This window comes from Cherax quadricarinatus, chromosome 3 (assembly GCF_038502225.1).
Source record: "Cherax quadricarinatus isolate ZL_2023a chromosome 3, ASM3850222v1, whole genome shotgun sequence".
NCBI lineage: Eukaryota > Metazoa > Arthropoda > Malacostraca > Decapoda > Parastacidae > Cherax > Cherax quadricarinatus.
The window spans coordinates 38794050-38820774 of NC_091294.1; the positions used below are offsets into that span (position 1 = coordinate 38794050).

At 37.9% G+C, this 26725-nt stretch overlaps 1 protein-coding gene across 1 annotated transcript; it reads right to left on the reverse strand.

Moving 5' to 3' along the window:
- Positions 1-1894: 1894 nt before the first annotated feature.
- Positions 1895-25986, reverse strand: LOC128706507 (CDGSH iron-sulfur domain-containing protein 3, mitochondrial). Its single transcript, XM_053801397.2, has 3 exons — positions 25828-25986; positions 6005-6184; positions 1895-2821 (listed from the first exon to the last, which is right to left on the reverse strand). Exons 1-3 carry the CDS (start codon positions 25885-25887, stop codon positions 2645-2647), a joined length of 417 nt encoding a protein of 138 aa, XP_053657372.1. The 5' UTR covers positions 25888-25986; the 3' UTR covers positions 1895-2644.
- Positions 25987-26725: the final 739 nt, after the last annotated feature.

The following is a 26725-nucleotide window of genomic DNA, read 5'->3' on the forward strand; positions in this document are numbered from 1 at the left end:
TAGACCATGGCATCCTGCTCCACAAACTTGACCATTATGGTATTAGAGGCCATACACTTACATACTTCAAATCCTACCTTACTAACAGGTATCAATATGTCTCCATTAAGGACACTACCTCATCATCATGACCACTTGATACTGGAGTGCCTCAGGGAAGTGTCCTTGGTCCCCTGCTCTTCCTCTTATACATCAATGATCTCCCAAAGTATCACAACACCTGAAACCAATTCTCTTTGCTGATGACACGACATGTCATTTCCCACCCAAATCTTGCCTCACTCAACACCATTGTTAATGAAGAACTCCTAAAAATATCAGCCTGGATGACTGCCTACACTTAACACTGACAAAACTTTCTATATTCTGTTTGGTAACAAAGCAGGAGTTGCACAACTCAGCATTAAGATCGACAGTGCTCCTATTGCTAAGCATAATGAGGGCAAATTCCTAGGTCTACACCTTGACAGCACTCTGAATTTCAGCACCAATATCCAACACATAATAAAAAAAGTATCAAAAACTGTTGGGATCCTCTCTAAGATACGTTACTACGTACCACAATCAGCCCTACTCACATTATACTATTCACTCATCTATCCCTACCTCACATATGCCATTTGTGCTTGGGGATCAACAGCAATTACCCACCTAAAGCCAATAATAACCCAAAAAGAAGCTGCAGTAAGAATTATCACACAATCCAATGCTAGGCAACACACACCCCCACTCTTCAAAGACCTAAACTCACTCACTATTCAGTACATTCACACTTATTACTCTGCAATCTACATTTACAGAACCATAAATTCCAATATTAACCCTGAACTAAAATGCTTTCTTGATAGTTGTGACAGGACCCATAGGCATAATACCAGACACAAACATCTCTATGACATTCCTCGTGTCCAGGTAAATCTACATACACAAAAATTCAACGTACATAAAAGGGCCTAATATCTGGAACTCCCTGCCTGAAAACTCTAGAACTGCCGACTCAACCACCATTTTCAAAAGCACCATTAAAAAACACCTTATCTCCCTAACACATCCCACCAGTGGCTAACCACATGAAAACTACCTTAGCTTACACATATCCAAAACAAAATACAAATACACTTATTTGATATCTGTGACTTCCCCTAATTTACACTAATGACTGTCAACATAAAATTCTGAATATAGTTTTTGCTACATAATTCTTAAGCTAATCATAAGATTGTCTAAGACACTCCATTATAGGAGCTATAATAGAAACTGTATCATGCCAAGATGAGACCATTCCCATTAATTGATAAACTAATTGTTAATTTTTTAAGTGTTTTGAACTACTGCACTTTTGTAAATCTAGTTAATCACTACAGCTACCTCTCTTTATGCCAGTATGATTCATAACCTGCATCAATATAGAGTAAGAAATAGTATTAGTCTGCCCGAAATGCCTAGACATAACCTAGGCATACTAGTGGCCTTCTTTGTAATAAGTATTTTATTTTATAATATGTAAATCACACACTGTAATCTACACAGAGAAACAAACATTTGAATTTGAATTATATGCCTTTTTAGGCCTACCTATATTGTTCACTTAATATAAGATACTGTAAACATTTTATCAGGCTATTATATGCATTTGAAAGTGAAAATACTCTATGATTCACTTTACAGCGATTTTCATTTTACAGCAGAATCCCAGGACCTAACCTGCTGTATAAGCAGGGCCCTTCTGTAATTGCTTTATCTTTGACAGTGGACAGTACATATATTATCTTAATATTTGCGGCTCTCAGTTTCTCACTTTGTTGCCAATGCTTATAATGTATTGTGTTAGTGTCAAACTGCAGTGAGAACCTGTATAAGAATTGTTATATATTTTACAGGTAACATAAAACTCTTTAGTTACAAAGCTTTATTTACATAAACAAAAATACTGCATAAAGTTTAATATTTACAACTATATAAATCCATCAAAACAGAATTCAAAATATGTGAATTATTACTCATATCAATATTGCATTAAAGGAGAGATTTCACATTCATTCAGACTATTTCTTGACTATAAAAGGAGAATCAAGATCCAAATGAAATATTTACCATATGCATCTGTTAAAAGCACATGAACTGCAACCTAAAGGGAAGTTAGCTAACCGTTCTTAGGCAAGGTAGAACAAATCCACCAAATTGCAGAGGAACTTATGTCTGTTTCTGTTAGAAGTATGAGTGTCAGAACTTTAAATATCAACAAACTATTCCTAAATTTTGAACCACTGCTTATGACATTAAAGGAGTACAGTATGCAGATATTTTTTTATATAGTTGTAAATTAGAATAACTCTGCATTTATTATTTTAACACACTGGCAGTCTCCCACCAAGGTAGGGAGACCCGAAAAGCAGGAAACTCTTTCACCCTCATTTATTCAGTCACTGTCTTACCAGAAACATATTGACATCACATTTCAAATGACCTTCTGAACTGCAACATCCCATTCCTTCTTCAGTTTGCATGCACTGCATTTCCCACCTCTGGTTTTCTGGGTTATTATTATTACAGACACAAATAATTGCTAACCCCGTATGGTTGATTCAATGTTCTGAATACATGAGACTGGAATGATTCGAGATTTTCCACTCTCATCACACTATTAATCCTTGATGGCTTGTTGAACTTCTTCACTACGGTGTGTGCCATCACAAAATGGAGGATTTCTGGACTGCTTACAGTTGCAGAGCCACACCTCTTTAGTTTCTGGGGCTTTAAACACCAGACACTTAAGTTTGATTTTCAGTTGTGTATTCAAGTGTGTACCATCACACATGGGCTGCAAGTGTAAAAAATAAACATTAGGATTATTGTTATTGTATTCATGGAAAGAGTAAAACCTGCAAGGGCCATACAGCTCTGCACAGCAGAAAAAGAAGAGATGCAGGGAAAGCAGTAAATGATGGAGGTGGTTTTGAGGGAAGAGCATTAACTGAAAGAAGGCAGTCCACTGACAGTTTGGAAATATATATATATATGTATGTATGTATGTATGTATGTATATGTGTGTGTGTGTGTGTGTGTGTGTGTGTGTGTGTGTGTGTGTGTGTGTGTGTGTGTGTGTGTGTGTGTGTGTGTGTACTCACCTATTTGTACTCACCTATATGTGGTTGCAGGGGTCGAGTCCTAGCTCCTGGCCCCGCCTCTTCACCGGTTGCTACTAGGCCCTCTCTCTCCCCGCTCCATGAGCTTTATCAAACCTCGTCTTAAAACTGTGTATGGTTCCTGCCTCCACTACGTCATTTTCTAGGCTATTCCACTGCCTTACAACTCTATGACTGAAGAAATACTTCCTACTATCTCTCTGACTCATTTGTGTCTTCAACTTCCAATTGTGGCCTCTTGTTTCTGTGTCCCCTCCCTGGAACATCCTGTCTTTGTCCACCTTGTCTATTCCACACAGTATTTTATATGTCGTTATCATGTCTCCCCTGACCCTCCTGTCCTCCAGTGTGGTCAGGCCGATTTCCCTTAATCTTTCTTCATAGGACATTCCCCTTAGCTCTGGAACTAACCTTGTCGCAAACCTTTGTACTTTCTCTAGTTTCTTGACGTGCTTTATCAAGTGCGGGTTCCAAACAGGTGCTGCATACTCCAGTATGGGCCTGACATACACGGTGTACAGTGTCTTGAATGATTCCTTACTAAGGTATCGGAATGCTGTTCTCAGGTTTGCCAGGCGCCCATATGCTGCATCAGTTATCTGATTGATGTGTGCTTCCGGAGACATGCTCGGTGTTATACTCACCCCAAGATCTTTCTCCTTGAGTGAGGTTTGCAGTCTTTGGCCACCTAGCCTATACTCTGTCTGTGGTCTTCTGTGCCCTTCCCCTATCTTCATGACTTTGCATTTGGCAGGATTAAATTCGAGAAGCCATTTGCTGGACCAGGTGTCCAGTCTGTCCAGGTCTCTTTGAAGTCCTGCCTGGTCCTCATCAGATTTAATTCTCCTCATTAACTTCACATCATCTGCAAACAGGGACACTTCTGAGTCTAACCCTTCCGTCATGTCGTGTGTGTGTCTGTGTGTGTGTGTGTGTGTGTGTGTGTGTGTGTGTGTGTGTGTGTGTGTGTGTGTGTGTGTGTGTGTGTGTGTGTGTGTGTGTGTGTGTCTGTGTGTCTGTGTGTCTGTGTGTCTGTGTGTCTGTGTGTCTGTGTGTCTGTGTGTCTGTGTGTGTGTGTGTGTGTGTGTGTGTGTGTGTGTGTCTGTCTGTCTGTCTGTCTGTCTGTCTGTCTGTCTGCATGCATGCATGCATGCAAATGTTGGACCATCAGAGAAAAAAGAGGAAGGAGGATACAAAGTAAACATGTTGAGGCATTGGAGAAACAACACCAAAACAGGTTCAGTGTTCTACAAACTAATGGAAATTCAAGTGTTGTATAAGTTTGAGGATTGAGTAGTATGCTCAGTCACAAGGTACAGAGACTATTTTCGAGTATACACTGATAAAAGGGTGCTTCTAACATTATATAACCTAGTCCTGTTTAAAAATCTTTGATGATCCATTGTATTTACATTACAAAAACCTTTTTTAATAAGACTGTGAACTGGCCCAACTGTTGATGCAAAACTTTGTTTTACAGTACAGTAATGCCAATGCTAACTCAGGTACAAGGAATTATGTATACTCAAGAGTATACATTTCATTAATGCAAACACAAATTTTACACTTTCAGAATATAATAATTCTTGAGGGAACTGAGAAAGACAACTATATCCCTCACAGGTGTGAGGCAGTCACTTTTCCATTGAACTACAAACCCTTTCAGGGTCCGTCCCGTAGATCTATGGCTTTATGTTCAGGGTCCAAACTGTAGATCTACGCCATGAGCTCAACTCACTCTGATAAGCTGTGAGTGGTAAATTTGGGCCTAGATATGAGAGAATACATCTATGTGGTATGTGTGCACCACATAAAACAAATCCTGCAGCACACAGTGTATAATGAGAGAAAAAAACTGAGACCGTGATTTTCAATTAAAACAGCGACCTTGCAGTGTTTTTTCGTATGTTTTTTATAGTTGTATTTGAGATTTCTTGGTCTCGCTTGATAGAATGGAAGATATATTACAGAAGTAGAGATGATTTTTATTGGTTTTAGTACTGGAAATGGCTTGAAATTGAGCTCAAAGTAGCGGAAATGTTAATTTTTTGTCGATGTTCAAGAGTAAACAAACGACCTCACACGTCTAATACACGCCAGCTGGTGGGTCTAATATACATTCACAAATGTGATGATGATATTTATACAATTATTACAATTGGTTTGAATAAAAATTCATTATGTGAATAAAAAATCAAAATGGAATTCATTTGTAAAGCCTGAAAACATAACTAATGAGCAGAGGAAATGTTAGTTTAGTGCCAGGAATGCCTGCATTGTTTATTCTGGACCCTATTTTGAAATTGGAATATTTTGAACTTTGTGTTAAATTGGCCAAATTACCAATTTCCGATCACTTTATTTTGTAGTTGAAACAGTTGACTGGGCGATTTCTTGTGCTCAATCGATAAAATAAAAGTAATACTAGTGAAATAGCTAAGAATTTGGTTGACTGGAATAATGTAATTGGCCTAAAATTGGAATCAAAGGCAGCAAAATCGCCGATTCGTAAATATCACTGACACATCAAAATTCGTGAGAGCATAATTTCGTCAATTTTCCATCAAATTTTGTACTTTTTGTTTTATTACCTTCAGAAAAAGATTCTCTACCATTTCAAAAGAAAAAATAACAAAATTTTGTTTTTGAAAATTCTTGGGCACTGGTGCACCCTTTGAAATTTGGCCTCTGGACCCTGAAAGGGTTAAGCATTTAAATAATCATTACCAGATCCCTAACTTTAGTCTTTGGGGTGCGACAGGCTCTACTGTTGCTCCAAATTACCCTGGAATTTCAAGAACCTCATAAAAAGAATAATTATGCTATTCACTTGTTGAAATTTTGTTAATTTTACTAACCTGTGATTTGCTTTGTCCACAAGCACACCACAAGTACTTTTTGCCTGCTTTTATTGTAATTCTAAAGGGTTTTTTGTCATAAACAATTCCCTTTTCCTTTTGATGAAACTCCAGCTGCCACAGTCTTTCTTTCAATTCTATGTCAGGGCCTTTAATGATTTTTCTATATGCAACAGCACTCTGAAAAAAAGGCAAAAAAAAAAAAAAACTAGTAAAATTTAAAAAGATACATACAGTAGGGCCCCACTTATATGGCAGATTAGGTTCCAGGCTACTGCCGTAAAGAGGAAACCGCCGTAAAGTGGAACGCCCTTTTTTCCACTTATAAATTCATATAAATGCTAGCTAACAAGTTTACACTAACATATATTGAGTTAGCAATAGAACTAGGCATTAAAAACAATAAAAAAGTAAAATACACATATAGTACGCTCATTACTTACCTTAAAATATTTGTAGTCTTAATGTAGGGTGAGATGAGTAGTATTTCTTGTAAGAAATCAAGTGCAGTATGTATGGTAGCCATCCAGGCTACCATAGATGGATTAATGAAAATGTGTACATTAACGTAATATATGACATTCAATGAGACTCGGTGATTAATATTGAGTATCATCATCATTACTAATATAGCGTCTCGAGACATAAGACACTCTTACTGATTTTAATGTGTACCTGCATGCCACCACAGTGTGTAAGTACAGTGGACCCCCGGTTAACGATATTTTTTCACTCCAGAAGTATGTTCAGGTGCCAGTACTGACTGAATTTGTTCCCATAAGAAATATTGTGAAGTAGATTAGTCCATTTCAGACCCCCAAACATACACGTACAAACGCACTTACATAAATACACTTACATAATTGGTCACATTCGGAGGTAATCGTTATGCGGGGGTCCACTGTATATTTAGATACAGGTATACATAAGTATAATTATGTATAAAATATGAAATAACTTTTAAAAACACTTGAAATTTTGGAAAGTTTCCAGACATAATGAAGAGAAGCGGTACTCACAGAGCTCACAGAGAATGTAAACAAACTGGTTGGGGGCGCGGTGACTGTTATTTATTTATTTATTTATTTATTATAAATTTGTGCACACATACAGAGGTACAAAAAAATACAGATAAGAGCAGTATGCCAAAGCCACTTATACTATGCATAGCATTACGGGCTGGCTTAAAATTAACTTAAGATTAATTAAGCAATGATGAAGTCAGTGATAAAACATTAATGTAAACAGATTACTATAAAGCACAAGTGAGTATTACAAAGACAGGTCATATGAAGGATTCTGTTAGGTAGTGTATTTAAAAAATAATAAAGTTAGATTGGGTTTTAGGTTTAACATTTATGTGATATAATTGTGAGAAACATTTAAGATATACAATTTATAAGGTTCAGTTATTCAGTATTTATTTGGTTTTGGGTGAGTAAGTGATCTTTGAGTAGAGACTTGAATTTATAAACAGGTAGTGTTTCTTTTATATTTACAGGTAATGAATTCCAGATTTTAGGGCCTTTTATGTGCATTGAGTTTTTGCATAGTGTGAGATGAACACGAGGAACATCAAAGAGTGATCTGTGCCTTGTGTTATGGTCATGTGTTCTGTTGAGGTTGGCAAGGAGATGTTTGAGGGGAGGGTTAATATCAGAGTTAAGTGTTCTATGTATGTAATAGGTGCAGTAATAAGTATGGATGTTTTGTATGGTGAGTAGGTTTAGTGTATTGAATATTGGTGGAGTGTGCTGCCTGTAGTGAGAATTTGTTATTATTCTAACTGCAGCCTTTTGTTGGGTAATTAGTGGTCTGAGATGGTTAACTGTTGTTGAGCCCCATGCACAAATTCCATAGGTGAGATAGGGGTAAATAAGAGAGTGATATAGGGCCAGGAGGGCTGACTGTGGAACATAGTACCGTATCTTCGATAGTATGCCTACAGTCTTGGAAATTTTCTTAGAAATTTGTTGTATATGTGTATGAAATTTGAGTCTATTATCAAGGTGGATTCCTAAGAATTTTCCCTCTGTTAGCTTTGTGATAGGTGATCCGTTTATCATTATGTTAAGAGGGACATCTGTAGCTCTGTTACCAAACTGAATGAAGTAGGTTTTGTCAATGTTTAGTGTAAGTTTGTTAGTCCTCATCCAGGTAGATATTTTCTGTAATTCGGTATTTACAGTATTGGCTAGTGTGACTGGGCTCGGGTGAGAGAAGACGTATGTAGTGTCATCTGCAAATAGTGTGGGTTTGAGTAATTGCGAAGCATTTGGAAGGTCATTTATGTATAGGAGAAAGAGAAGAGGGCCAAGGACACTTCCCTGTGGGACACCAACTGTAATTGGTTGCGCAGAAGAGTTTGCCCCATTTGCGTACACATATTGGCTTCTGTTGCTGAGGTATGACTTGAGGTAATTGAGGGAGTGCCCTCTTATACCATAGTGTGACAATTTTACGTGGAGCAAGTCATGGTCAACTGTATCAAAAGCTTTACGTAAGTCAATGAAGATCCCCAGTGGGACTTCTTTTTTCTCTATTGCAGTGTATATATGTTCTAGCATGTGTATAATAGCATCATTAGTATTTTTATTAGGCCTGAATCCAAATTGGCAGGGGTTGAGTATGTTCTGGGAGATAAGGTAGGAGTAGATTCATTTATGAATTAGTTTTTCAAAGATTTTTGAGAGAGGGTGTAAGTTGGATATTGGCCTATAATTATTCAACTCTGTTTGGTCTCCTCCTTTGTGGATCGGGGTGACCCTTGCTATTTTGAGTACTGTAGGGAAGGTGGAGGATTCAATGGATTTGTTAAAGAGTGTTGCAATGATTGGAGATAGCACTTGTGACACTTTTTTATATATAAAGGGTGGTAAGGTACTTAAATCTCCTGCCTTGTTTTTTAGTGCATTGATAATAAGGGAGACTTCGTATGGGTTAGTCGGAGCTAGGAACAGTGTGTTCGGGTAGTTGCCGGTGAGGTAGTTATTTGGTGGGGTATCTGAGCTTGGGATTTTATGGGCAAGGTTTTGTCCTATAGTGGAGAAGAAATCATTGAGTCTGTTTGCTGTTTCTGTTTCTGGGAGTTGGGGTTCATCTGATTTTGCTAATTTTATTTCGCTATTTCGTGATATCTTTTTTGTTCCCAGAATTTCAGATAGTGTTTTCCAGGTCTTTTTTATATCACCTCGTAAGTTGGATAATCTGTTCTCATAATACAATTTTTTTGCCCTTCTTATCAGGCTGGTTAGGATTGACGAGTAACGTTTTGTTTGGTCTCTGGTTATGTGACCCATTCTGTACTGTTTTTCATATTGGTGTTTTGTATTTATGGATTTGAGAATGCTGGGTGTTAGCCAGGGACTGTTCAGTCTCTTTGCTGTCATCTGTTTAGTTTTTTTAGGGCAGTGCTTGTTATAGAGGTATTGGGTCTTTTTTAGAAAATTATTAATACATTCGTCAATATCTGTATAGATTTCTAGCTCAGTGTGCCAATCAATGTTTGCTAATGCTGTTGCGAAGTTATTAATGGCTGCCTCATTGTGAAGTCTGAAGGTGACTTTAGTAGTGTCTTGGGGTAGTTTACCAAGAGTTGTTATGAGGAAAGTAGGGTAGTGGTCTGTGGTATTATCTGTAATTATGCCTGATTTTAAAGGGGATATGGTGTTGGTCCAGATGTGGTCAAGTAGGGAAACACTAGTCTCTGTAACTCTTGTAGGTTTTGTTACTGTTGGTAGTAACATACAGTTACTCATTGTGTTTGTGAATTCAGTAACGTGTGGGTCCTGGTCTTGCAGGAGATTTATATTGAAGTCACCTGAGAGTAGTAAGTGATCTTTGTTCATGCGTGCATCAGTTATCATACTTCCTAGATTTTGACTAAATTGGCTAATGTTTGACTGTGGAACTCTGTAGATGTTTATCAATGTGAGAGGTTTTTGTAGGTATTTGGATTTGAATTTAGCTATTATATATTCCCCATGTTCATCCCTTGTGCAAGTATTAGTGATACATTCTAGTTGGTCTGAGTAGTATATGGCTGTGCCACCCCCTTGTTGGTCTGGCCTACAGTTGTGTATGGCTGCGTAACCAGGAATGGCATAGACATCTGTACTATCAGGCTTTAGCCAGGTTTCAGTTAGTGTAATGATGGACATATTGGCATGTAAGGAATTTAGTAATGCTATGAGGTCATCGTAATGCTTGCTTAATGATCTGATATTGTAGTTAAAGATAGTTATGTTGTTGTTGGCACTGAGAAGTGCCTTTGATTGTTCTGCAGTGTAGTAATTACAGTAACTGTTTGATTCATTTAAGTCATTAAATAAGAGGTTGGTATCAGGATCAATGCTTGTAATCATAAGATTTGTAGTGAATCTATAGTTAGAATTAAGTATAAAACAAAGTAAATAGTCTTAAGCTAAAAAATAGCACCTGAATTATTTAACAAATGTAAAATAATGAGCTAAGGGACTAATACAAATAAAGTGATGATCATATAATAGTGCTTGGGAATATGATAGTAGGTAGTACTATAAAGGTAATTTTTTAAAGTTATAATTATAGTTTAAAATTATAATAAAAAGGGACTAATATAGGTTGTGAATAAAAGAGCTTTGGAATATAATGGCAAGATTGTGAGCTTATTCTACTTTAGCACCTGAGAATAGCACCTTGATTATTTTAACAGTTGTGGATATATAAACTAGGATAGTTATATAAAGCTAAAATAAAGGAGAAAATATAAAAGGGACTAAAATTAAGTAATGGTAAGCAAAGTTAAATGGACAGATGGTAGGAATTATAATATAAACTTATAATATAAAAATACAATTTGAAATGGTACTTGCAATTGCACTAGAGTCTGGTATGGGTTGTTGACAAGATCAAGGTTATAACTATAGATTTAAATTGACAAAATAAAATTCACAATTAAAGTACAAAAGAATAATAGTAAAAAATCACAATGGTAATGTCTTGGTTATAATATGATAGTAAGATGGTAGACAGGTACCCAGGTACACAGGTACAAAGGATAATACAAGGTTGGGGTTGAATATAAAAACTTGAAAATTTGGCAACAAAATGTTATGGGAAGTATAAAATAATGTTTAATGTACAAAAGTAAAATTGACTGGTAGTAAATATGGTGTTTAATAAAATTTTAGTAAGTAATAATGATTACAAAAAAGTGAAATAGTAATGTTTATTTCATTCAATATTGCACTGGTAGTTATACTTGAGGTTATATGGCAGTACAAGGTAATTAAGAGTAATCTAGGATAGTAAATGTGGTATTAAAACAGGTAAAGGTAATTAGTCAAGTAATGGTTATTAAATGTCAAAAATGTTAAGAGTAAATTGAAATTTTAGTAAAAATGATATTTATTAATTTTAGTAAGTAATATCAATTGTAGTATTTAAAAAAAATATGAGGTAGTAATATGGACAGAGAAAGTATCAATTCAGCTAATGTTCAAGCGAACAATAGTAAATAAGAAAATCACATAAGGTGATTTATGCTTACTAGTAAAATCACAAAATGAGGTAGTTGATTATTTAAATACTAAGAGATTGTACAATGAAATTTGAACAATAATGGAGCAAAACATACACTACACTACGTAGACTTTTAAGTTGGACATTGTTTAGTTATTCTCTGTAAGATTAGTATCCCTGAGAAATCGTGATAGATCATTCTCGTTCGTGATTGTGTACTGTATTAGAAAGTCAGGTGGGGGTAGCTGTATTGTGAGTTTTGGTCATAATTTGAAATGTCTGTATTAGCAGAACACCACAAAGCAAAATGCTGTAAAGTGGGGCTCTACTGTATACCCAATGAGATTTTTATCTTAAAGAGTTAGTACAGGATGACCATCACCAATTCAGCTTCATCGGGACCTGTAGGGTGCCAGATTAGTGATTTTGCCAGAATACAGAGTAGTGAAGTTAGAATACACTTAACCCAACAGTGGTATTTATGCCTCGGTGATTTCACCAACTTTATGCCCTATCTTTGGCCCACTCCATTGTTCCAGTCTACCAAATTCATAGCTATTTCACTAGTGTTCCTTCTATTCTGTCAATTGAGTACAAGAAACTTCCCATTTATCTATTTCAACTACCTAATAAAGTGGTCTGAAATCAGTAATTTGGCCAATTTCACACAAATTTCAAGAAAGGGTCCAGAATAAATAGTGCAGACATTCCTGGCACTAAAATAACATTTTCTCTGTTCATTAGTCACATCTCCAGGCCATTCTTATATTATGCTTACTTTCCATTTTGAATATTTATTCACACAACATAGAATTACTGTTATGGAAACTACTGCATTATTGTAATGCAGCCTCTCCTCACTAAGCGACGTACTCATTTACGGATGACTCCAGCTTACGACAGGCTCTCTGACCAGTATGCATACTTAACCCTTTCAGGGTTGGTGCCGTACTAGTACGGCTTGCACGCCAGGGTTGGTGCCGTATTAGTACGCATAACTTCTAGCATTTTCAAATCTAGCGAGAGAAAGCTGGTAGGCCTACATATGAAAGAATGGGTCTATGTGGTCAGTGTGCACAGTATCAAAAAAAAATCCTGCAGCACAAAGTGCATAATGAGAAAAAAAAAAATTCCGACCGTGTTTTTGGTTTAAAACAGCGACTTTGCAGTGTATTTTCATATGCTATTTATGGTTGTATTCTAGTTTTCCTGGTCTCATTTTATAGAATGGAAGACATATTACAGAAATTGAGATGATTTTGATTGGTTTCACAATGAAAAGTACCTTGAAATTGAGCTCAAAGTAGCAGAAATGTTCGATTTTTGCCAAAATTCAAAGGTAAACAAATCATGCCATGCATCCAATACACGCCAACTGGTGAGTCTAATATTCTTACACAAGTGTGCTGATATTATTTGTACCATTCCTACACTAATGCAATAGTCTGCATAACATAAATCTTCTATTTTTTGTGAGAATAAAAATTCAAAGTGGAAAGCAAAAGAAATGTAACAGAGGCCTGGGGACGTGAGTAATGAACAGAGGAAATGTTATTTTAGTGCCAGGAATGTCTGTCTTGTTTATTCTGGACCCTATTTGGAAATTGGCATCTTTTGAAATTTGTGTGAAATTGGAAAAATTGCCAATAGTTGAAATCGGTAAATGGATTGTTTCTTGTACTCATTCGATAGAAAAAATGGAGTTCTAGCGAAATAGGTATGATTTTTGTTGACTGGTACATTGGAATTGGCCGAAAATAGGGCTCAAAGTGGGTGAAATCGCTGATGCGTAAACATCGAGACTGCTAGCTTCACGAGAGCATAATTCTGTAAGTTTTCCATCAGATTTCACACTTTTGGTGTCATTATGATCAGGAAAAGATTCTCTATCATTTCATAAGAAAAACTTATTTTTTTATTTTCCGAAAAATTTCCGACCCTGCGAACAAGTTTTAGGGGGGGCCTGCTGACCCTGAAAGGGTTAAATAATGTATATTAGAGCTGATTTCCTCTATTCTGTTTATTACAATATACAGTACACTACTGTATAAACATTTAACCCTTTGACTGTCGCAACCCCCAATCCTGAGGTGTCTCCTGGTGTCGCAAAATTTCAAAAAAAAAAAATTATTTTTTCTTATGAAATGATAGAGAATCTTTTCCCGATTGTAATGACACCAAAAAAACGAAATTTGATGGAAAACTGACGGAATTATGCTCTCGCGAATTTAGCGACCTCGGCACTGTTTACAAATCGGCAATTTCGCCCACTTTGAGCCCTATTTTTGGCTAATTCCATTGTTCCAGTCGCCCAAACTCATAGCTATTTCTTTAGAACTCCATTTTTTCTATCGATTGAGTACAAGAAACTGCCCATTTACCGATTTCAACTACCTAATAATGTGGTCAGAAATTTGCAATTTGGCCAATTTCACGAAAACTAAAAAATATGACAATTTCAAAATAAGGTCCAGAATGAACAATGCAGACATTCCTGGTTCTAAAATAACATTTTCTTTGCTCATCAGTCGTGTTTCCAGGCCCCTCTGATATTACTCTTGCTTTCTATTTTGAATTTTTATTCAAACAAAAAATTGAAGACTTACTATTATGCAGACTACTGCAATACTGTAATAATTGTATAAATAACATCAACCCATTCATGACTGCATATTAGAATGGCTAATTGGACATTTACTGGAAAATGGCATCATTTGCTTACTTTTGAACATTGGCAAAAATCAAACATTTCCCCTACTTTGAGCTCCATTTCTAGGTTCTTTTTATAGTAAAATCAATCAAAATCACCTCTATTTCTATAATATGTTTTCCATTCTATCAAATGAGACCAAGAAAACGAGAATACAACCATAAATACTATACGAAAATAGACCACAAAGTCGGCATTTTAATTAAAAAAAACGGTCGGAGTTTTTTTTTTCTCATTATGCACTGCGTGCTCCAGGATTTTTTTTATATGGTGCACACTGACCACACAGACCCATTCTCTCACATGTAGGCCTACCAGCTTTCTCCTGCTTGATTTGAAGCCGCTACAATTTATGAGTATATATACGTCAAACACGGTACCTCATAAGACGTATATATACGGCCGCGACAGTCAAAGGGTTAAAAATGTATTAAAAATGTTATAATGGTGCAAGGGTGACATTAAAGCAATATCAAAGATGGTTGACACAAACCCACTACCATTATAATGGGGTCCTTGTTTAGCAACGAATTCATTTACCGATGCAGTATTAGGAACAGAACTCCGTCGTTAAATGAAGAGCTGTAATTGTATAATTAATGTCAACCCATTCATGACTGCACTACTTTGAGCTCAATTTCAAGGTGCTTTCCGTCATGAAATCATATAAATTTCTGTAATATATCTTCCATTTTATCAAATGAGACTACAAAAATGGGAATACAACCATAAAAGCCATACGAAAATACACAGCAAATTCGCTGTTTTACACCAAAAACATAGTCACAGTTTTTCTCTCACTATGCACTGCATGTTGCAGGATTTTTTTATATATATAGTGCACACTTACCACACAGACTTATTTTCTCATATTTAGGCTCAAATTTACTGGTCATAGCTTATCTGAGTGAGCTGAGCTCATGGCGACTGACAGTGGCTTAAAAGCCAATTTATCTTTTATGGACCATGTACGGCGTATGTGCTTTACACAACGAGAAGCATTTCTTTTATTTGTTGGCACCATGGCTAGGGCTAAAAGTGAGCAGATTATAACAATAAATGGAGAAGAAGAAATTGGAATAACTTATGCAGCAAGTAGCAGCAGGTTGGTGTGGCAACCCCAGAAATTTGAAATTATGCTAGCTGAAATTAGTGCTGGATTATTGATGGAAATGGATTACTGGTTGCCGGATTAGTGATGGCCAACCTGTACATAATTCCCAATGTTAAAATCAAGTATGCAGTGACTGACTGGTAGTGCATTTGTATAATTTATACATTTTTTTATATCTGGAGAGAAGAATTTTCTTTTAGTTTTAACTAACACCTAATCCTTTAATATACGTAATAAGTCTCTTAACAACAGGAAAAAATATAGTTGGTGAAGCAGCATGTGGTAAATATGTTTATTTAGGCACATGTACACATAAGTACAATTATCATACTACATAAAGTAAATAACCTAGGTGGAGATGCTGTCAGCAGTAATATATGAGATTTGATTAATTGTACCACCTGTGTGCAAAGACAGATTCAGTTAGACATGGCAACTGAAAGTGATGAGAGTGTCGGCCCCTACCTGTAATTTGGGAAGGAGGCAGTGTGTATATGCACAATACAAACTTGGTCACAAAATTTGTGAAAAGTGATCTTTTGGCTAGCTGATGATATGTGCACAATTAAGTAAGTTCATTTTGGAACAATTTCTCAATTTTTGGATGAATTACAATTGTCTTACATGGTAACATTAATGTCAATTATCTAGGAAAACTCCAAAAAATCGAAGTGACATTTCTACTGGGATCATTGTAATACCTTACTATTAGCCTAACTATTAGATACAGTGCAAATTAGTAAAAATTATTAACAATGAAACCAAAATAAACTGAGTAAATTAAATATATGAAAATGAATTACATGAGCATAAAAAAAAAGTTGAATAAAACAGTTACATCCAGCATCCTTAAATCCATAAACACACAGTACCTATACGAAAAACAGTATAGAATGGGCCAAATAACCAGAGACTATTCTAAACGTTACTCGTCAGTCCTTACCAGCCTGATAAGAAGGTCAAAAAAATTGTATTATGAGAACAGATTACATTACATAAAAGGTGATATGAAAAAGACCTGGAAAACCCTATCTGAAATTCTAGGAACTAAAAAGATATCCAAAAACAAAACACTCAAATTAACAAAATCAGATGAACCCCTACTCCCACCAACTGAAACAGCAAGCTCAAACACCTGTCCATCAGACTACCTCACGGGTACCTACCCAAATACATTATTCCTAGCTCTAACCACCCCAACAGAAGTCTTGTTAATCATCAGTACCCTCAAAAACATGGAAGCAGATTTACGGTGTTTCGCTTTACGGCATTCTGCTAATACGGTTATTTCAAATTATGACCAAAACTCGCTATACGGCTCCCCCCACCTGACTTTCTAATACGGTCACCGCGCCCTACCCGGCTTGTTTGCATTCTCCGTGAGATCCGTAAGCACTAAGTCTCTCCATTGTGTCTGGAAACTCCAAAATTTCAAGTGTTTTTAAAAGTTATTTCATATTTTATATGTACATACTCTATAATTATACTTATGTATACCTGTACCTAAATAAACTTACATACTGTGCTGGCATGCAGGTACATATTAAAATCAGTGTCTTATGTCTCGAGATGTCATATTAGTAATGATAATAATAATCACCGAGTCTCATTTAAATGTCGTATATTACGTTAATATACACATTTTCATTAATCCATCGATGATATTTTTTTCAAAATTACATAATAAATACTATGCATAACAAATAAATATGATAAATACATCCCACAGTAGAATAAATAAACATAAATATAAGATGTGGTAGCCAGACAACTTGTACAAGTGACGCCATATTAGAAATAATGATGATGATGATGATGATGATAATAATAATAATAATAATAATAATAATAATAATCCTAGGTAGTAGGTTGGTAGACAGCAACCGCCCAGGGAGGTACTACCGTCCTGCCAAGTGAGTGTAAAACGAAAGCCTGTAATTGTTTTACATGATGGTAGGATTGCTGGTGTCTTTTGTCTGTCTCATAAATATGCAAGATTACAGGTAAGTCTTGCTACTTCTACTTACACTTAGGTCACACTAAACATACATGTACAAGCATATATATACACACCCCTCTGGGTTTTCTTCTATTTTCTTTCTAATTCTTGTTCTTGTTTATTTCCTCTTATCTCCATGGGGAAGTGGAACAGAATTCTTCCTCTGTAAGCCATGCGTGTTGTAAGAGGCGACTAAAATGCCGGGAGCAAGGGGCTAGTAACCCCTTCTCCTGTATATATTACTAAATTTAAAAGGAGAAACTTCAGTTTTTTCTTTTGGGCCACCCCACCTCAGTGGGATACGGCTGGTACGTTGAAAGAAGAATAATAATAATAATAATAATATAATAATAATAATAATAATCACCGAGTCTCATTAAATGTCGTATATTACGTTAATATACACATTTTCATTAATCCATCCATGATATTTTTTTCAAAATTATATAATAAACACAATACATAACATATAAAGATGATAAATACACCCCACAATAGAATAAATAAACATAAATATGAGAAGTGGTAGCCAGATAACTTGTACAAGTGACGGCAAGAATAACACTTTCTCTAGTCTAACATAAGAGAAAATGTTTTACTGGAGGTAACTGTAGGTAGTAGGTTGGTAGACAGCAACCACCCAGGGAAGTACTACCGTCCTGCCAAATGACTGTGAAACAAAAACCTGTAACTGTTTTGCATGATGGTAGGATTGCTGGTTTCTTTTTCTGTCTCATAAACATGCTAGATAACAGGGATATCTTGCTTCTCCTACTTACACTTTGGTCACACTTCACAGACACGCACATGCATATATATATATACATACATCTAGGTTTTTCTCCTTTTTCTAAATAGCTCTTGTTCTTTTTTATTTCTTCTATTGTCCATGGGGAAGTGGAAAAGAATCTTTCCTCCGTAAGCCATGCGTGTCGTATGAGGCGACTAAAATGCCGGGAGCAATGGGCTAGTAACCCCTTCTCCTGTATACATTTACTAAAAAAGAGAAGAAGAAAAACTTTATAAAACTGGGATGCTTAAATGTGCGTGGATGTAGTGCGGATGACAAGAAACAGATGATTGCTGATGTTATGAATGAAAAGAAGTTGGATGTCCTGGCTCTAAGCGAAACAAAGCTGAAGGGGGTAGGAGAGTTTCAGTGGGGGGAAATAAATGGGATTAAATCTGGAGTATCTGAGAGAGTTAGAGCAAAGGAAGGGGTAGCAGTAATGTTAAATGATCAGTTATGGAAGGAGAAAAGAGAATATGAATGTGTAAATTCAAGAATTATGTGGATTAAAGTAAAGGTTGGATGCGAGAAGTGGGTCATAATAAGCGTGTATGCACCTGGAGAAGAGAGGAATGCAGAGGAGAGAGAGAGATTTTGGGAGATGTTAAGTGAATGTATAGGAGCCCTTGAACCAAGTGAGAGAGTAATTGTGGTAGGGGACCTGAATGCTAAAGTAGGAGAAACTTTTAGAGAGGGTGTGGTAGGTAAGTTTGGGGTGTCAGGTGTAAATGATAATGGGAGCCCTTTGATTGAACTTTGTATAGAAAGGGGTTTAGTTATAGGTAATACATATTTTAAGAAAAAGAGGATAAATAAGTATACACGATATGATGTAGGGCGAAATGACAGTAGTTTGTTGGATTATGTATTGGTAGATAAAAGACTGTTGAGTAGACTTCAGGATGTACATGTTTATAGAGGGGCCACAGATATATCAGATCACTTTCTAGTTGTAGCTACACTGAGAGTAAAAGGTAGATGGGATACAAGGAGAATAGAAGCATCAGGGAAGAGAGAGGTGAAGGTTTATAAACTAAAAGAGGAGGCAGTTAGGGTAAGATATAAACAGCTATTGGAGGATAGATGGGCTAATGAGAGCATAGGCAATGGGGTCGAAGAGGTATGGGGTAGGTTTAAAAATGTAGTGTTAGAGTGTTCAGCAGAAGTTTGTGGTTACAGGAAAGTGGGTGCAGGAGGGAAGAGGAGCGATTGGTGGAATGATGATGTAAAGAGAGTAGTAAGGGAGAAAAAGTTAGCATATGAGAAGTTTTTACAAAGTAGAAGTGATGCAAGGAGGGAAGAGTATATGGAGAAAAAGAGAGAGGTTAAGAGAGTGGTGAAGCAATGTAAAAAGAGAGCAAATGAGAGAGTGGGTGAGATGTTATCAACAAATTTTGTTGAAAATAAGAAAAAGTTTTGGAGTGAGAGTAACAAGTTAAGAAAGCCTAGAGAACAAATGGATTTGTCAGTTAAAAATAGGAGAGGAGAGTTATTAAATGGAGAGTTAGAGGTATTGGGAAGATGGAGGGAATATTTTGAGGAATTGTTAAATGTTGATGAAGATAGGGAAGCTGTGATTTCGTGTATAGGGCAAGGAGGAATAACATCTTGTAGGAGTGAGGAAGAGCCAGTTGTGAGTGTGGGGGAAGTTCGTGAGGCAGTAGGTAAAATGAAAGGGGGTAAGGCAGCCGGGATTGATGGGATAAAGATAGAAATGTTAAAAGCAGGTGGGGATATAGTTTTGGAGTGGTTGGTGCAATTATTTAATAAATGTATGGAAGAGGGTAAGGTACCTAGGGATTGGCAGAGAGCATGCATAGTTCCTTTGTATAAAGGCAAAGGGGATAAAAGAGAGTGCAAAAATTATAGGGGGATAAGTCTGTTGAGTGTACCTGGTAAAGTGTATGGTAGAGTTATAATTGAAAGAATTAAGAGTAAGACGGAGAATAGGATAGCAGATGAACAAGGAGGCTTTAGGAAAGGTAGGGGGTGTGTGGACCAGGTGTTTACAGTGAAACATATAAGTGAACAGTATTTAGATAAGGCTAAAGAGGTCTTTGTGGCATTTATGGATTTGGAAAAGGCGTATGACAGGGTGGATAGGGGGGCAATGTGGCAGATGTTGCAAGTGTATGGTGTAGGAGGTAGGTTACTGAAAGCAGTGAAGAGTTTTTACGAGGATAGTGAGGCTCAAGTTAGAGTATGTAGGAAAGAGGGAAATTTTTTCCCAGTAAAAGTAGGCCTTAGACAAGGATGTGTGATGTCACCGTGGTTGTTTAATATATTTATAGATGGGGTTGTAAGAGAAGTAAATGCGAGGGTCTTGGCAAGGCGTGGAGTTAAAAGATAAAGAATCACACACAAAGTGGGAGTTGTCACAGCTGCTCTTTGCTGATGACACTGTGCTCTTGGGAGATTCTGAAGAGAAGCTGCAGAGATTGGTGGATGAATTTGGTAGGGTGTGCAAAAGAAGAAAATTAAAGGTGAATACAGGAAAGAGTAAGGTTATGAGGATAACAAAAAGATTAGGTGATGAAAGATTGAATATCAGATTGGAGGGAGAGAGTATGGAGGAGGTGAACGTATTCAGATATTTGGGAGTGGACGTGTCAGCGGATGGGTCTATGAAAGATGAGGTGAATCATAGAATTGATGAGGGAAAAAGAGTGAGTGGTGCACTTAGGAGTCTGTGGAGACAAAGAACTTTGTCCTTGGAGGCAAAGAGGGGAATGTATGAGAGTATAGTTTTACCAACGCTCTTATATGGGTGTGAAGCGTGGGTGATGAATGTTGCAGCGAGGAGAAGGCTGGAGGCAGTGGAGATGTCATGTCTGAGGGCAATGTGTGGTGTGAATATAATGCAGAGAATTCGTAGTTTGGAAGTTAGGAGGAGGTGCGGGATTACCAAAACTGTTGTCCAGAGGGCTGAGGAAGGGTTGTTGAGGTGGTTCGGACATGTAGAGAGAATGGAGCGAAACAGAATGACTTCAAGAGTGTATCAGTCTGTAGTGGAAGGAAGGCGGGGTAGGGGTCGGCCTAGGAAGGGTTGGAGGGAGGGGGTAAAGGAGGTTTTGTGTGCGAGGGGCTTGGACTTCCAGCAGGCATGCGTGAGCGTGTTTGATAGGAGTGAATGGAGACAAATGGTTTTTAATACTTGACGTGCTGTTGGAGTGTGAGCAAAGTAACATTTATGAAGGGATTCAGGGAAACTGGCAGGCCGGACTTGAGTCCTGGAGATGGGAAGTACAGTGCCTGCACTCTGAAGGAGGGGTGTTAATGTTGCAGTTTAAAAACTGCAGTGTAAAGCACCCTTCTGGCAAGACAGTGATGGAGTGAATGATGGTGAAAGTTTTTCTTTTTCGGGCCACCCTGCCTTGGTGGGAATCGGCCAGTGTGATAATAAAATAAAATAATAACTGAAGAAAATTATTCCTTTTGTATGTAAGTAAGTTTATTCAGGTATACACATATACAGTTACATAGATTATCATACATAACAGCATATGTGTAGAGAACCTAGGATAACCCAAAAAAAAAGTCAGAGTGACTTATTTCCATTGCCTTCACTTAGAGCGTCATTTCTTCTAAAAATGGTGTTAGATGAGAATAAGAGTGTTCTTCTTTATTTATTCTACCGTATCAATGTAGAGACAACCTGTACACAATATAAACTGTATACAAGCCAGACGTGTACACTTTGTTTACTAAACTTGTGTTCACCTGGTTTGTTTACATAACTCTGCACCTGTCCTCCCTCATGTACTCATTCTCTCTCTCTCTCTCTCTCTCTCTCTCTCTCTCTCTCTCTCTCTCTCTCTCTCTCTCTCTCTCTCTCTCTCTCTCTCTCTCTCTCTCTCTCTCTCTTTCTCTCTCTTTCAATTATTCATTTTATCTCGTTTACTCACTCCTGACCCTACATTAAGACTAAAAATATTTTAAGGTAAGTAATGAGTGAACTGTATATGCATTTTATCGCTCTGAGATGCTTAAATATCATAGAATAGTATGTGTGGGTGGGGTGGCCTGGTATGGTAGCCCAGCTGACTACCATACATACCGCACTTGATTTCTTACAATAAATACTACTTGTCTCACCCTAGATTAAGACTATAAATATTTTAAGGTAAGTAATGAGTGCAGTATGTGTGTATTGTACTTTTTTATTGTTTATTGATGCCTAGTTCTATTGCTAACTTAATATATTTTAGTGTAAACTTGTTATCTAGTATTTGTATGCATTTATAAGGAAAAAAAAAAAGGGTGTTCCACTTTACGGCGATTTCCACTTTACGGCAGTAGCCTGGAACCTAACCTGCCATATAAGTGGGGCCCTACTGTAAATAATTTACCACCTTTTATGTACAAGAAAGCTTCTCAAGTACTGTCACCAATTGCAACATTCTTTAACAAATCTATTGAATCCTCCACCTTCCCATCAGTTCTCAAAATAGCAAGGGTCACCCTGATTCACAAAAGAGGAGATCAAACAGACCTGAATAACTTTAGACCAACATCTAACTTATCTCTGCTCTCTAAAATTTTTGAAAAACTAATTCATAGGCAGATCTATTCCTAACTCATCTCTCAAGACATACTCAACCCCTTTCAGTTTGAATTCAGGACTAATAAAAGCACAAATGATGCTATTATACACATGCTAGAACTAATATACACTGCTCTCAAGAAGAAAGAAGTCCCGCTGGGAATCTTTATTGTTTTACATAAAGCCTTTGATACAGCTGACCATGATTTGCTGCACATTAAATTAACACACTATGGTATAAGAGGGCACTCCCTTAACTACCTAAAGTCATACCTTTGTAACGGAAGCCAATATGTGTACACAAATGGAGCTAACTCTTCCACACAACCAATTACAGCTGGGGTCCCACAAGGAAGTGTCCTTGGCCCTCTCCTCTTTCTCATTTACATCAATGACATACCAAATGCATCTCAGCTACTCAAACCCATATTATTTACAGATGACACAACATACGTCTTCTCTCAACCAAACCCAGTCATACTGACCAACACTGTTAATGCTGAATTGCAGAAAATATCTACCTGGATGATGATTAACAGGCTTACACTCAATACTGACAAAACCTATTTCATTCAGTTTGGTAACAGAGCCACAAATGTTCCACTTAACAAAGCGCTAAACAGATCACCCATCACAAGACGCACAGATGGAAAATTCTTAGGAATCCACCTTGACAGTAGCCTTAAATTCCAGACCCATATACAACAAATTTCCAAGAAAATCTCTAAGACATACTATCATAGATACAGTACTATGTTCCACAATCAGCTCTCCTTACACTGTATTACTCGCTCATATAACCTCATCTCACCTATGGAATTTGTGCATGGGGATCAACAACATTAAATCACCTAAGACCACTAATAACCCAGCAAAAGGCTGCAGTCAGAATGATAACAAATTCCCACTCCAGACACCATACTCCACCAATATTCAAAGGTCCAAAACTACTCACCATAAAGAACAAAGTTCATACATAACTTAATACTACACTGAAGAATAAATACCTGCACAAAACTATATTGCTGTACACCATATTGTAGCATTCTCATACTGTAACTACTTTCACCAATGCTCAATATTATATTCCAATATTATAACTTAAATATTTACTATTGATATACACAACCTACAAAATACTTTCAAATTATCCCAATGTAATATCCCCAGATTATAACTTGATTGTAACTTGACTCTAACTTACTATGATCAATTTCTCTAGTATTAAGTAGTCTGTAAGCCATTAATTTAGTCTGCACATAATGCCATGGCATGATAGTGGCTCTCTTTGCATTGCAACTCATTATTGTAACTACAGAATCTCAATGTAAACTTGCAAAGAAATAAAATTGTATTGTATTGTATATTAACTATACAAGAAATCACTTCTCTCCTTTTCTGTAGTTACATTCATTAGATAATCTTTAGCTCTTCCTAAACTAGTTCATACTAAGATTGGCCTTGACAGGCAACCCATTTTGTGCTTTTTATTGCCAAGTATAAGGTGTGTGAGGTCTGGTCACCTAATGTAAATACAACGAAACGGTGTTCATTACCCCTGGTACCAAACTGGCTTTGGTTGCTAACCTTGACCAAATTTGCAGCAAGATATTCGGGAAACTGATTGCAAGGAAGTTTGTCATCATTAAACTCCTTCCTGGTTGTACTCAGCTGACATGAGATGCCCCAGCCAGTAGGGTCCAAAGACCATAATCTTCCCCACAGAGAGAGTACATTTAGGATTATTTGCAGCAGGTTTGAAAGGAGAAAAGAAACTGTACTTATATGTACCATGTAAAGATAAGAATAATGTAATGCAGCAGAATTTCCAAATTTGCAAGTTTCAAAATTCATGAGATTTTATTATACTCTACATTTTTATTGAAGGCCATCTCAAAAGTGATTAAATTATTTATGATGCCTATATTTATGACTTGGATTGCAACCCACACATGGAAAATTAACTTCTGTACCTCATTAAGGTTATGCTTACTAACTTTCCCATACCTAAATCACTGGATTTTTCTTACAGGATTTACTTGTTTATAAATGCCAGTGTTAATGAGAATTATTAACATATTCCAGTCACAAGACTTCTAAGATTATTCCCCCAACAAATCTGTGGTCTCGACTGCATGCATGTCTGAATGATACAGATGACAGAGAACCTGATACAGATACGTATATACTCATCATATATACAGTATAAGGGTATCCTCTATTAACTCATTAAAACATATCACTTAGCTGTATGTTTATAATGAACATATACTCTTTGCACAGTAACTGATATTTTATATAATAATAACACCCCTCAAGGAAGGTTCCTTGATATTGGTGAGGGGCTCTTGATCTAGGGAATTCAATCTATACTCCAGTTCCTTGAATTAAGCCTCAGTACCTTCCACATTCCCCCCACAGGTACTGCATAATCCTATGGGATTTGAGTTCCTCTTTGATTATAATAATAATCTAATAATATTAAGAACAAGTGACTATTGGGTTATCCTGGGTTAAATATGCATAATGTATTTTTATTAGCTCACGGTGACCCGTGGACTGGTAGGCAATGCTCTCGCTTAACACACCGAGTGTCCGTGGTTTGATCCCCAGCAAGGGTGTGTTTCCTTACAGCTACTGTCTCCATTCACCTAGCAGGGAAGTAGGTACCTGGATGTTAGTTGACTGGTGCGGGTTGCATCCTGGGTGAAAAGATTGAGGACCCCAATGGAATAAAGGCAGACGGTCCCTCAATGATACACTGCCTTTCTTGGGTTATCCTGGGTGGCTACCCCTCTAGGGTTAAAAATCCGAAGAAAATCTTAACATGTCAAGACCATTATAAAAAGAATCAAAAGCTTAAAAAAAAAATTTACATGAGGGTAAGTTTGTTTATTTACAGGTGCACATTATTACAATTATCATACATAGTGGAAATTACCTAGGATAACAACCGAAAAAAAAATCCAAGCGACTTATTTCCATGGGGATATTTAGTCAAACTGTGAGAATTTACGTTACATTCACGACCCCCACACCACTTATAATTAAAAAAAAGAAGCGCTAAACCCATTAGGGTCATACAGCTCTACCCCCCCCCCCCAAACGGTGGAATATATGTATGGAAAGTTTAAAGTTAAGTTTTCATCAATAAGAAGTGCTCACACATGATAGTTGTCGGTAGTGAAGGAAACCCGGCTGTAGCACCCTGAGTGTTGCTGCCATTGTTGTTACTGTTGGTATTGATGGGTTACCACGGTCCAGGGGCCGTGTGTGAGAGGCGGTCCAGGGGCCGTGTGTGAGAGGCGGTCCAGGGGCCGTGTGTGAGAGGCGGCCCAGGGGCCGTGTGAGAGGCGGCCCAGGGGCCGTGTGTGAGAGGCGGTCCAGGGGCCGTGTGTGAGAGGCGGTCCAGGAGCCGTGTGTGAGAGGCGGTCCAGGGGCCGTGTGTGAGAGGCGGTCCAGGGGCCGTGTGTGAGAGGCGGTCCAGGAGCCGTGTGTGAGAGGCGGTCCAGGGGCCGTGTGTGAGGCGGTCCAGGAGCCGTGTGTGAGAGGCGGTCCAGGGGCCGTGTGTGAGAGGCGGCCAAGGGGCCGTGTGTGAGAGGCGGCCCAGGGGCCGTGTGAGAGGCGGCCCAGGGGCCATGTGTGAGAGGCGGCCCAGGGGCCGTGTGTGAGAGGCGGCCCAGGGGCCGTGTGTGAGAGGCGGCCCAGGGGCCGTGTGTGAGAGGCGTGTGTGAGAGGCGGCCCAGAGGGGTCCGTGTGTGAGAGGCGGTCCCAGGGGCCGTGTGTGAGAGGCGGCCAAGGGGCCGTGTGTGAGAGGCGGCCCGTGTGAGAGGCGGCCCAGGGGCCATGTGGGCCGTGTGTGAGAGGCGGTCCAGGGGCCATGTGTGAGAGGCGGCCCAGGGGCCGTGTGTGAGAGGCGGACCAGGGGCCGTGTGTGAGAGGCGGTCCAGGGGCCGTGTGTGAGAGGCGGTGTGTGAGAGGCCAGGGGCCGTGTGTGAGAGGCGGCCCAGGGGCCGTGTGTGAGAGGCGACCCAGGGGCCGTGTGTGAGAGGCAGCCCAGGGG

Coding starts and splice junctions, on each gene's coding strand:
- LOC128706507 (XM_053801397.2), bottom strand. CDS start 25,887: ATGGCAGCAACACTCAGGGTGCTACAGCCGGGTTTCCTTCACTACCGA. Junction 6,185..25,827: donor ACTACCGACAACTATCATGT/GTGAGCACTTCT, acceptor CCTTTTTTTCAG/AGTGCTGTTGCATATAGAAA. Junction 2,822..6,004: donor GTGGACAAAGCAAATCACAG/GTTAGTAAAATT, acceptor TTACACTTGCAG/CCCATGTGTGATGGTACACA.